Consider the following 14683-nt stretch of genomic DNA (forward strand, 5'->3'; position numbering starts at 1 on the left):
GGTTGGTCAATTTACTAGGAAATTTGTTCAGAGCAAGGTAATTAACTAACCCAAATGTAGGTAACATTTTTATAGATTGATCAGTGTATTCATTCATTTTCCTTCACCCCTACTCCACTGCCGTGACTCTATTTGCGGTGTCATACTGGCCACACTTCCAGTGCTACAGGTTAATTACTGCTTCTTTAAGGACCTCTATTTATTTATCAGCACAATGAAATGACTGTTTACTATTGTAACATTTCAAACTTATAACTTAGTGGCATATGAAATTATGTGCTGTTTTATAACTTGTACACTTACTGATTTGTGAAAAAATGTATACACAGTAGAGCAGTGATTGATTATCTATATATCCATTAATTAAACAATCTGCTAACCAAATTAACTTTTCTACCAAAATTAATACAATATTATTACATTAATATAATATCTTAATTGAAATAAATTACAGTACTCTTGATTTTAGGCATAAAATATTACTGAGTGTATGATTTTTTATGAACAGGAAATGGCTTAGTTTTCTATGAATAAATGTTAATCTGTATCTACAGAAACCTGTGAGTTACCTATTTTCATATACTGTACAAATTACCCTTAATTTCTTAGAGTTAGGTTGTTTTGTTCATTGTTGTGTTTTGAGGGTGTTGAATGCTGCTTTATATTTAATGTTAGTAAATCAGTAATTACAGGCAAAAAAGTGAACTTACACTTAACTTTTAGCGATATACTAGATTCTGAAAAAGAAGGTACTAAGAAACATAGTGATGTCAGCTGGTAATGAAAAATTAGAATAGTCTGCAGATTGGTTGCACAGTAAAGAAGCAAAGTGGACATGTATCAGAATCTGTCACTTTCTGAATATACTTGTGAAATTTTTTATTAGTTTTATTGTACAGGTAGATTAGTTCTATCGTAGTAATCTTAATTTTATTTTTAGAACCTTTTTTTTCATTCTTTCTTAAAATAAAATTTAAATGTTGGGGTAGCATGTTTATGCTAAATGATAGCAGCTTCCACTGCAGATCTGAGACATTTGTTACTTCATACTTTATAACTACAGTAGGTTACTGGAACTATCTTTCAGATTTTATAATCCAAACCAATAATTGTGTTGCACAAATATTGTACCGATGCTCATGTTACCTTTCAGGAGTCAGACAGCGAAACACACTGTATTCCTGCTTCATTAAAACCATCAAATTAATAAGTACTTCAATTAGCACATTAATTTAATAATACTTTTATTTTTCATAGAGGGACAAAGTTTTATAAAAATTGAAGAAATACACTATTTTTACTCCAACTAGAAAACAATTATTTTGTTTGATCTATTGCAATTTTGGATAAGATTAAAATAATTCATGTTTCATTTCAATGCTTAGTGTTATCATCTAATGGTGATGAGATTATGAACGATAAAAAACAAAGGTTGAATTACAGAATGAATATCATACATTCCCATTTTCTATACATTACATCTCATCCTCTAAGCAATACCTAATGGTGGTCCTGGTGGATAAAAAAAATAAATGTAGGTGATACGAATCACTAAATTTTAAGTTGCAATAATACACTAATAGTTTCCTGATTATAGCAATATTTGCTGCTTTATAGCAGCAGTAACTGCTATAAAAAATGAGAAATGAATGTAAACAAAAAATGAGAAAAAAAATTGGGTCTTGTTTTGTGCCTTAAAGGAGACATTTTTAAATTTATTTTCCTAATTTGTATGTTGCATTCTGTTCAACTAGCGAACAGTAAGCAAACCCCCCCCCCCCCCCACCACCATAGGCTAATGAGATGAGGATGATATGTATGACATGTAAATAAGATGTAGTCTTTTACAGATTTAGACCAACCACTTTTGAGATGTGTGGTTAATTGAACCCCAACAATGAAAGTATAATAGATCCATACACCAGCCCAGTGGACTCTTATGAAAGATAAATTAAATTTGTTTTTAAATTTAAAAATAAGAGTGTTATTTTTTTTCAAGGTCCAATCGGTCGCGAAATAAAAACCCACACAAAAATCAGATGAACCTTTGTCCATATGTTGCGCAGCGTCTCTAGTAAGGCCTTAAATCACGCAGTGTCACTTCGTTTAGTTCTGAACACTCAGCTTGCACGTAAACATGTCTACAACAATAGCATCTCCCACCAAGTGTGAAGTGCGTGGGGTAATTCAATTTCTTCAGGCTGAGGGGTATAATGCAGCTGAAATTTGACGAATAAGTAATGTGTACGGTGAAACTTCAATGAGTGACAGCGCAAAGTGCAACAGTGGTTCAAATGTCACAGGACATTTAAACCACGACATTCAAATGTAAAAGCAGGACGTACAAATGTTCATGATGCAGGCAGTCAGGGAAGGAAGAGAGTGTCAACCGATGAGCGAGTGGATGAGGCAATTTGAGAAAATCGTCTGTTCAAAATTTCTGTATTGTGTGATTTGTTTCCTGAAATTTCAAGGTCAGCTCTCTACACCATTGTGAGTGAGAGACTTTAGGTACCGCAAACTGTGTGCGTAGAAACATGGCTGAAAACACAGGCAGCTCCATTCTATGATGAGGGTATTGGAACCCTCGCTACAACAAATGTCTAAATCAGAGTGGCGACTGTGTAGAGAAATAGCATAACTATGTAAGTACTTCAAATAAAAAATTCTTTATTTTCACTGTGGTTTTAATTTCGTTACCGATCGGACCTTGAAAAAAAAATAACCCTCTTAAGATTTAAATAAATTGTAAATAATCTGAAAAAAAGAATTATTCCAATGCTTCAAAAGTCCAAAAAATCTGTTTTTGTCAGCAGATATTTGTACTTATGGTATGTATGCATGTTGGCCTGTTATTGATCCTATACTTCTGGACCCCATTGACTGACTTTCATCTAATGTGGTAGACAGTTGCTACCTTTGGGGAGAAAGAATATATTAAAATTTTGCAAAATTGGAAAAAAATAGGTAGAGGTATTTTGGCTGAAATAAAATTTCAAATCTTACTGGAACACTCGGGTAAAAAAAGTTACTTAAAATTGATCAAAAATGTTTATTTAATATTTTATACACTTCGTCCAGAAAATGACTTTGTATTTTTATTTTTTAGCTATATCTTACTTTAAGAAAAAAGTTAATGGGAGTTGTTTGCATCTGCATTTTCAACATCAAAAAGTTTCAAACCACTATAGAATTTAAGTATGTCGCTCCAATGGCCTGTAGTAACAAAAAAAATTTTTTTTAATTTTTAAAAGATCTTTTAAAAATTATTTTAATCCTTGTTTATTTCAACATTGTTTACCTAAATTCATATTAAAATTTTTTACATATAATAATTTTTTAGATATCGATTGGCTAAGGTTTTAACAAATACAGTAAAATTTAAAAAAGAGATCATTTATAAGGAATAGTGCATGATAATATAATACATTTATCCATATCAAAAATGTTTTAACTAATGATCTGGTTGTGATGGTAGATGCTGATGATGGAGTCAAGGGGAGGACCTGGTTGTATCACCTTAAGTATTACTATGTGCCATATGCGGCAAATATTCTTTAATTATAGCACTATGTTCCAGGTGTGGTGCCTATTGTAAAATATACAAAGATATTTCCATTTTTTAAGAACCATCAACTTAGCCATCATTTAGTAATATTATTACTATTTCATTTTCAAATGTTCTAACAGTTATTGTTTCTGGGATATTTTAGTCTGGTATATAGAGAAGTAACAGATCAAGGATGCAACTGCAAGACATTTGAGATAATAACTAACTGCTAATTCATAATGAAATTTAACTAAAAGTGTACTAGGGTTTGAATGGAGTAATGTTTCCAGAAAAAAAGACAAATTATTTTCTTTCAAAAACAAGATTTATTAAATTATTGATTCAGTTAACTAATTTTTCTTACAAAATTGCAAGAAAGAAAATCATTTTCAGGTTTCAGAATTCATAAATCATAGAAAAATACCTCTTTTCTATGAATTTGGCTATATTTAAATGCGCAAAGAATGTTCTTAAAGTAAAATATCAAAGGATGTTGATGAAAATATCAAAGAGTTGGAAAATTGATGAGCTAAAATTTAATTATTGAGAAAAATAACTATTATTTTTTTTAACCCAGATATTTAATAAAAATTTATTTACAGAATTATGAAGTACTGAATAATTAAATTTACTTATCAAATCTAATATTATGAAAAAAGAATTAAAAAATATGATAGAAACAATTTTCCAAAGCTGATTACATAATAATAAATTAAATCTGCAGATCCAAATAAAAAAATGTTTACTCCTTAACAAAATGTTACAAAAATAATTTTTACACTAAAGATTAGTCTTGGTTGCTGTTTAAAACCAAACATGTCTTACTTCATTTTGGTGGTAAGATGCTTATAATTAATTTTTATATGTTACCAGAAAAAAAGTCATATTCTGTTCAAAATAATACTTTAATTCTTTTTATATGCTAGCTGATTTCTGATTATTATAAGCTTTTATTTAACTTGCTTTAGTTATAATTAAATCTTGCAACTGCTATAATCTTTTGATCTATCGTATAAAAAATCAATGAAATTTGATTCACGTATGTAACTTCGATGACAATACAATGCTACAGTGTGGTATTTTGATGTGACCCACCCCCACCCACCCACACGCTACCCCTATGCTAAATTCATGCATGTTGCTGAAAATTTTTATTTCTCCATCAACTATTGTATGAAAATCAATGAAATTTTATACACGTATGTAATGTTGATGTGTAAAAATAAATATTTTTACTTTTTAGTCTTAATAAACAAACAATAATATCCAGATATAAATAAATATTAAGAATATTTTTTTGGATGTAAAAAGTTTATTGTTCATTAAAACTAAAAGTAAAAAATAAAATAAAAAATTACAAAAATATATTTGATATTTTCTAATTTGTTTCCTTTTTTCTATTAATGTTAATATTAATATTAGTTTTAAAAGCTTTTATTATGTAATAAAACAAAATTACAAAAATATATTTGATTACATATAAAAAATAGTTCATAATTAATATAAAAACTAGTTCATAATTTTTTTTTCCAAATTCAAATCATTTTTAGTACATTCTTATTTGTTAAAGCTTCTTAATAAAATGAATTCCATTGATCTTCTGTTTTTAGTGTCTGAAATTCACCAAAAATATTTCTAATTTCTTCTTAACATTGGTATTTCCAAATTATTTTATCAAATAAACACTATTTCACAAATTATTTTTTATTAGCAAATTGATTGAATAAATGTTAATGTTGTATTTTAATAAAAATTTAGTGTTCGTTTTGATTTGTCCAGGTTAAAAATCAGAATTTGAAATTTATCAAAAATATTTTAATTTGTTCCTATGGTATCAGTTTCATATTCCAATTATTATATTCAACATTTGCGCTAGTTCATGAATGATATTTTATTTCCAAATTCACTAAGTCAAGTTTTGTTTCATTCTTACTGTCAAACGGTTTGCAATTTATTTTATTAATTTATATTCTGTTCAATTTATTTTTCTCAATGTGCACTAGCTTTCATTGTGCATACTAGTTACAAATAACTTTAAATTCACCAAATAAGTTTAATTACATTCCTACCATCAAACACTTTTCAAATTAAGAATAAATTTTTTGATATCAAAATTCATCAAATAACATTTTACTTGGCTCTTACTGTTTGTTGAACACCATACCACATATTTTATAAATTCAACATAATTTGGCATTCTTGGTTTTTTTCTTAATAATTTTATAAGATTTCAAAATTCACCTTACTTTGTTATACTACCTTCTGCTTATATATTTTACAATTAATTTTTATTTGTTAATTTTCACTAAATCATTTAACACTATTTATTATTTTACCTTATTGATTCATTTCTTTGTCCAATTTTGTACAATAAAATAATTTTGTACTATTTCTTCCAGTTGACTCCTTGACTAATGACTTTAATATACATAACTTCATTAATAATTTAATTTAGTACTTCTTCATTCATTGTTTGTCCATGTTCTTTTAATTTTTAGATATTTAATACCATAACATAATTTCTATGTAATCTTCTTCACAATTAATTTTTATAAGTGTATTACTGCATTTTGCTCTCCAGTCACTGTTTTGCACTTTTTCTTCACTTGTTCCTGTTTTAAATTTATTTTTATATGTCCAATTTTACTAAGGAATTTTGTATTTCCTTTGTTTTGTTGTCCTCCTTACAATTAATTTTTGTTGAAATTTTGTTAAATAATTAAGCACTAATTCATTTATCTTCTATCTTTCACAGTAAATCTTCATTATTATTTTTTTTTCAAAATTTGTTACTTGTTTCATTTAAAATTTTAATGTTTAACTTTTTCCTTTACACATTTATATTCATTATTTTTGTATTTGTAAAGTATATTCTTATTAACCGCTACAATTGTATTGCAATGTTTATTAATGGTGTTATACAGTTATAATAAAAATAGCATAGTGAAATGCTCTTTGACATATATTTTTATGTAATATTTAATATTGATTAGATAGTACAAACCATCACATACCTGATAACTTATTTCACCGCATAATGGTTGCTCATTTTGTACCCAAAAATTTCCCATCAAGCTAGGGCATAACCATTATGCAAAATATTTTCATAGCCTACATAAAAATTAAGGATTTTTGAAAAAAAAACATTTCTTTGAATAGGAAAATATAATCTTTTCACATATTTGTAGTTACATTAGACAATTATCAAGCAATACATTTTATTATTGTACTCATATTTTTTGATCGACTTTTTGTTTTGTTTCTTTTCTAACCTGAAAAGAAAAAAGAGATTCCTGTAATATGACATTTTATTATTTTGGTTGCAAGATAAATGTTGAAATTAGTGTTATTATTTATACATATAAAAACATACAGACTTACATATGTTATCTCTATTGGAACATTCTCTTTTATCTGTGCTGCTACTATCGGAAGATTGTTGTCAGACTACTTTAGCTTCATTAAAAGTAAAGTCACTGCTCCATAAAGCATCATCCTTTACATTTGAAATTCCAGTTTTTTTTTAACTGTTACGTACACGTTCCATTGGAGTCCCAGCTCTTCACTAGTCAGATAGTGAATACTTCAATAAAGGATTCTATTAATTTTTTTGGATTGGTGGCCTCTGCATTCAATCCAGTTCACATAAAGACTGCATAAATTGGCTTTGAATGGCTTGTTCAAATACACATCTACGGTCGAAGAATGGATGTAAGACCACCAGGGATGATTATTTGTTCTGTGTTATTTTCTCATTAAAGTTATTTTAATTCATCAGTGGTGAGAAACTATCCATAACTAGAAGCGCCGGTTTAACAACACATCTGGTCTCTTATTCTAGACTAATTTGACCCACTTAATCATGTGTTCAGAATCTAACCATCCCTTTGATTGTCTGTCAACAAGGATTCACTATGGTAATTTAAGAACCCTTAAATGTCTATATGTATATCAGCTATTACAGCTAGCATTTTAGTAACTTTCATTACCAGTTATTTGGACAGTTACAGTTGAGACTCCCATTTGGCAATGGATGTGTTGTTGTTACATGCATAAAGACACACAGGGGTCCGATTTACATTACCTATCTGCAGTATATCTTGCCATTTGCATAAAACATAAATAAATACGTAATAATGATTTATCAAGCTTAGCATTTCATTAAGAGGCTTCAAACCAAAACAGTACGACTGATCATTTTACAAACCAAAGTCAATTTGATACCATCCGAGGAGAATTTGTCATCTAATAAATGATGATTAATGTACACCCAGAAATTTTGCTTTGTAGGCAATTCTGAAATTCTGTTATCATTAATAGGAATTCTGTCCACACGATCAGCAATGTTACATCCACTTGAGAGCCCAATGCAATGACTATTCATATTTAAAGAAAGCATGTGAACAATCCACTTGTGAATAATTGTATCATCTAGTAAAATCATTATAGTAAATGGCTCAAGATTTTGAGAAAGATCATTAATTAATGATAAAAAAATCAAGGAAACAAGAACCCTTAGCAGAGAATATTGTGTTTTACATCTTGAAGTAAGGACCTAAATTTTACGTGTAAATTCTTATCAGAAGATGAAATTTCAGCTATTCGTTTATACCTTAAACCGTTATACTAGCTATTCTATAATTAAACCATTATTATACTACATGCTACACTATATACTATTATTAAACTGTTATACCAGCTATTTGTTTATACTGTATGATTTTTTAAAAAATGTGGTGGAACTAAATTGAATGCTTACTGAAGTCACAAACAATTGAAAATGGAATATTTTTTGTTATCTATGGAATTTAAGATATTTTCCTTAAACCATGATGTAGGTTTATTAATATTGTAAGTTGTTTTTTTATAAACTTTTAATCAATTCATATCTATTTCCTACTTATAGATGCACGAAGGAATAAATAATCTCTTATATCTAGTAGAATTTATTAAAGAAGCCTGTCCTTGTGCCATCATATCGTTTTATGTTTAACAAAATAGAAACTCATGAAAAAAAATTAGAGTAAATGACAATTGAATTTGGATTTTCTAAACAACATTCTTCCTTTCATCAAGACATCCCTCCTAACCCACTGCCCTTGATAGCTGGAAAAAGTTAAGTTTATTCAAGAATGAGCTAATCAAATCTGTGCCTGAGATCAGATTTGAGTTCTTTTGTTGCTGTTGCTTGTTAAAGCAAATTTAATTTATCAAATGCATTGATAAAAAAAGTATCTTTGCTGCAAGCATATTCCTGTCATATTTTAGTGCTATCTTCAACAAATTTTTTAATGCCGTCCTTACATACAACAAATCTATACAGATAGTTTCCCTTTGACATGGGGCGTACTGAGAATCGAATTCATCATTGTCTTCACAAAGTTGACAAAACAGGTGATTGTGTGAAACATTTGATTTAATATAATTCACAGCTTTATAACTAAGTGCTTCATGCAATTGACTCCACTAAATGCTGCTGGTGAATAACACAGTATTGTAAACAAACTTGGTTCATGAATTTTTAAATGCACCAGGAATCCCTTGTAAATTACTGTCATTGACGCTGGCCCTTCTATAGCACAAGATATAATATTTTTTAGTGGAATCCTTTTACAGAAACGTATTTCTGCACCACTTCAAAAATTAATTTGCCAGTGATAACTGTGATTAACTTTCTAGTAAAAAGCATTTCTTTTACTAACTGGTCATCTCTTATAAATCTCACATATATGAAGAATTGCTTTGTTACTTATCAAAGTTGAATTATAAATCTGCAAGGAAATTATGTAACTCTCAGTTCTTTAATTAGTTGTTCTTTCACTCATGGTCATAAAATTTATGACCAATTAATAACAAGTTTCATTTATCATAAAACTTGTTATTTCATTTATCATAAAACAAGCAAATATTGGTTACATCCTATTTGTTATAAGTGTTTTATTTTTAAATGATTAATGAAGGTATTGTTTATTATATGCAAAAGATTGCTTCAAATACAATTCTTGATTAAAATCATAAGTACTCTAATTGTAGAGGTCTGTTGGTTAAATATGTTTTTCTAACAGTTTCATTTATAAATTGTGAATAGTGTATTGAATGTTTACTTTCATATATAAATTTAAAAACAGCATATATATACTGGATGAAATAAAACTTGCTATATTAGTTATTATAGTAATGATTTTAATTATAGTAGTGATTATTTTTATGTTTAGTCTTAGTGTAGGTACAATTTAATATTTGTAAATTATTGTTATATTGGTCTCATATGTAATATAAATTTTGCTTGATGCAAATAAATAAAATGAAATGCATCTAATTTAGCATTCTTATGCTTCATTCATAGTCAGCATTTCATGAAATGGTAAAAAAACCAAATACAATAAAATATTACAACAAATTACATTTCACTTTTACCTTTCACTATTACATATAGTTTATGCAAACTAATTAAAAAATCAGACGCCATGACCTCTTTGCCTGCAGCACCATCCTTATTAACACATAATTTGACTAAAAAAATAAACATATGTATATAAATAAGCTTATATTCAAACCGCAGTTCATCAAAATAAAATTACTGTTGTAGGAGGGATGCTTGTAAAAGTACAAACCCTGATGGTGCAGCTGTTATTAAATGGGCTGTAACAAGCCAAACTATTACAAATGTCAAGTTCACTGTTAAGTTTGATTAGTAAGATTAAAGTTACGGTAAAGTTTGGCTAATCAAATAACAAATCTATGTATGCACGACAGATGTCAAGGAAATTGTATGCAGATTTATTAAAAGCCTGTTCATAGATAAATTAAAAATTTTTAACTGAGATTGGCAGTTCATAAAGAGGGAAGAAAATAAGACATTAGTTATTGAAAAAGAGTAATTTCAGATAAAAGGTAAATTTTTAGAATTTCTTTTCTAAAGAAGAAGGAAATTTTCTTTCAGTTTTTTTGAGATTTAATTTCAGTAATTAAGTAGTTTATGGGTCTTACAAATGTCATTGAGAAGTAAAATAAGATCTCCCTTGAAATTGAAAGTTTTTTGTAAAAACCAACTAGCTTTTAATTAATTAGAAAAGACAACACAATTAATATATGTTCATTTTGTTTGGGACATGGAAATTTTAAATCTGTTCTGTCACCTTTTATTACTCTTCATATATTATTACACATCTTCAAAACATTTTATTCTTATTTAGATAGGTAATTCTTTTAAATGATTAATGACTAGAAAACTATTGGTCTAAAAATGTTCAAATTGAACGAGTAAAATAATAAAAAAATTAGCTTACAGGTATGTCACATGTTATATACATCTAGTTATAACTAATAATAATAACTAATATCTAGATGTTATAACTAGATATGTTGTAATATCTTGTTATTTTAAGGAAAATTGTAATATTTTATTATTTTAAGAGTAAATTAAGACCTCCCATAACATTTCAACGATTCAAACTTCTCATAAAAGCAGCAGTCCAAGCATAGAAAAAATTTCTTTGTTAGTGAATACCAATCTAATTTTTAATTTAATGAGATTAACTTAGCTGTACTTTGTTTTTCTCCTGAAAAAGGTTGTTATTATTTTAAGAAAGTTAAGATGAGAATTGAATGTCTGTAAAATTCTATCTACAGAGTTTTGCATTGTTTTATATATATAAACCTAGCTATATATAAAAATCAGTGTAGCTATATATAAAAACCTCTCTGAAAGGTTGGTGACTAGGGAAAAGTAAATCACTGAGTGGGTAGTCTAAAGAAATAATAAAAAAAATATGTTTATAATTGAAAAAGTGTGGAAAAGTATAATTCTGATTGATCCTGAAAGATCTTAGAATCAATTTCAAAAGTGAAACAAGCATTAGTGAAAACATATAAAAGGATTAAGGAGGCTGAAAAAAGTTTTCCATCAGTTCATCTTTTTTTTAGTTTCCTTTGCATAAAAACATTTAATATGCCAGAAAAGTAAGCTATGAAGATATTTTGAGCAGGCCATTTTATAAGCATAGCTGTAACTTTCTGGATCACTAAAGTATGAATCTCTACACTTCAGAAAATGGTTTTGAAACTAAAAAAGAAAAAATTATTTTAGGAAGAAAGTGGGATTTAAGTGGCCAAAAAATGGAAACAAACAGGTTGATTCTGGTAGAAGTACACACTATATAGTACAAACAATTTTAATTTCTTTGATAAATTCAGAAACTGAGAAGAGAAGGGTGGATGTCCTGTTGTCTGCACCAATGAAACTTATGTTCACAACAACCACTCGCAGTAAAAATTGTTCATATAAAGTGAGAATTTTTGTAAATGTTCCCTGATTGAAAAGGACAAGTATTTACTTAATGTAGGTGGTGCAATGGTTGTCAGTCTAGGTTGTTTCACCATGTCAAGCTCAAATTCTGACTTCATAGTAAAATGAATTTCAGATATTATTCAAAATGACTGCAAGAAAAACTGAATTTGTCAGATAATCATATTGATAGACAGCGTATCCTATCGACGTTCAGATAGATTTATTACCATCTAATTCATCTACTAAAGAAGTATATCAAAAATTGTTAAGAAACCACAATTTTCCTTCCAGGGATGAAATGCTAAAATTTAAACAATATGAACTAATTAAGAGTTTAGTTTGTTCTCTGCACCATTTATCCTATTTCATTGATGAAATATTAGCTGTGAAAGGCAGTAGCATTATCTGTCTTCCTCTGTAGCTTACATAATTCAACAATTGAATTAATGTGGACTGAACAGAACTGGGTAATATCTTGCAGTATATTTAATCTTGATGATATCATTTATCTGTGCAAATGTAAAATTTGCTATTGGAAAAGAGGTGTTGCAAAGAAAATAGTTACACCAAAATGATGGAAGAATCTATGAAATTATTTAGGAACCGATTGAAGATGTCATTGAGTCCTTTGTTGACAATAATTCAGAAATTTTGTCGAATTACAGAAGACTGCATTGTATACAGAAAAATTGCTACAGTTTTCCTGGAATTAAAGAAATGGAAGATTCTAGTAGCAAGTAATTATTAAAATAAATATGAGTTACTTTGATGTCATAAGTTTTTTAATTTTCTTCTTATTTGTAGAAATAATAAAAGTAATTGTCATCATTCAATATTAGTTATAAAAAGTACATTAATATATATCCTAACAGGTACACAAAGTTAAGTGTATCAAACTTGTCTGTGGAATAGATTTCTACATAACAATAATAAATCTTTCTTAGACATCGTTGAGATGTGCACCAGTGTAAAAAGAGCATTGTTCAGAGCTCACTTACCGCCATCCACAGAAAGGTATCCACATTGAGAACCACATTCACCAAAGAAAGAACAACATAAATCTATTATTGATTGCAGATTATCTATCTACTTTACTACATTGTTAATGACAGTGTTTTTCATAAATATATATTTTTTTAAGTTAATACAAAACAACTGCTTTTCCAAATATCTTATGAGTACACTAAACTTTGTGTTCATAAAAGATTGTGTTATTGAATAATTTGTAGTGCCCCTGATTGTTAGAATTGTCATATGGTTGCTGGGATGCAGCTTTTCTATAATCTCTTATTTCTACTTAGGCAAAGTCCACATTTTGTTAAGTGTAACAGTCATTGTTACGGTGGTTGTTGTACTCCTAGATTGTTTTTTTATTTATATGAATAGTTTACTTTTGATATATTTAAAACTGACTATTTTCTATTGTCTATACTGGAAATTCTGATTTAATAAATACAAAGTATTAAAAGTATGAAAAAGCATTCTTCCATAATGGAATTATGAAACTTCAGTCAGTGACTTTCTACTTTGCTTGAGTCTATTTTACAGTGTGTGATGAGAGAATGACTGCTTTTACTGAATCAGTTGTCCAAATTTCACTTTTAATTTACACATCTTTTACCCTGAAACAAATACTTTTCTAATGCACACTACCTAATAGCTATGACACCTGTTACAATAGCTACCAAGAAAATTATTTTTTATTTCAAACATTTTTAAATGTCAAAATAATAGTATATTTACTTAATAATTCTTATACCTTTTTTCCAGATTTCAAAGTACTGATTATCTAAAAATAGATGTTATACATAGTGACAAACGGTATGACATTAAAGAGGTAATGTATTTCACACAATTTTTATAGATTTTTTCTGAAGTTTTAATTTTTACCTGTGTATTGCCATTTTTTACCATTTTATTTACCTGTGTAAATATACCATTTTTTTTTGTGTTAGCAACTGTTGTGAAATATTTTTATTTCTACAAACTGTTATTATAATCTGAAGACATATTTAGTAATATTTATAAATTAATATTAAAATTTAACCACTGCCTTGTTTTTAATAGAATCCACATCGTAGAAAAATTTATTAGTGTGACAAATGAGTTTGCACAACAGTACACCTTTTGGTACCCTACCATAACAAATATTATTTTTTAATTAAACTAAATTGTCCCTGTGCCATTTAGTTTTCTGAATCATAAGAATTTCTACCTTAAAATTTCACATTTGATATTATTTGGCTATTGTTAACTATTTATAATTCATTTAGTACTGTGCTTTTATGAACTCTATGATGAATGTATTGGCTTCAATCTCATCCAACAGAAGGGTATTTTAGGCATCAAATAAGGTATTCTGCAAGTATGAAATAACTAAAGTATATTTTTTCATAACCATTAATTTTTCAGGGAATAATATCAAAATTAAAATTCTTTTAAAAAAAATTTCTTCGTAATATTAAAAATTTGCTTGTAGAATTTTAGAAGTGCAGTCGATTGAACAAATCATATTAATTCTGTAAGTATGATAAGGAATTAAATTCTTATCCTCCTTAATATTAAATAAAGTATAGAGTCAGTTAACAGGAATATTATTGTTTAAACCAAGAAACAAAATTTAATTGATAAAATTTGTTATTGGTGTACTCTTACAAAATCATCTTTGTTTTTGAGTTCATCTAACTAAATCTGTAAAAGACCGATGTGTGTGTTTAAACTTGTATAATTCTTTTATCAAAATATTTTTAATAAACTTTTGCCAGGTATTGTTATAAAATGTATAAGTTTATTGTGAAAGTGTAAAAATGTTAAGTTTTAAATTGTTTTGGTATGTAAATTTA

General features: G+C 27.8%; 1 protein-coding gene across 3 annotated transcripts in view; it reads left to right on the forward strand.

Annotated features, from left to right (window-relative positions):
* LOC142334272 (caspase-6-like) overlaps window positions 1-14683 on the forward strand; it is a 62290-nt gene that overhangs the window by 27718 nt on the left and 19889 nt on the right. For all 3 annotated transcript variants that reach the window (XM_075382181.1, XM_075382180.1, XM_075382179.1), the window contains one exon: window positions 13611-13677. In XM_075382181.1, the coding sequence (XP_075238296.1) occupies window positions 13611-13677 (67 nt within the window). The remainder of the gene's footprint in view (window positions 1-13610; window positions 13678-14683) is intronic.

This window comes from Lycorma delicatula, chromosome 1, assembly GCF_047948215.1.
Source record: "Lycorma delicatula isolate Av1 chromosome 1, ASM4794821v1, whole genome shotgun sequence".
In the NCBI taxonomy this organism is placed as follows: Eukaryota; Metazoa; Arthropoda; class Insecta; order Hemiptera; family Fulgoridae; genus Lycorma; species Lycorma delicatula.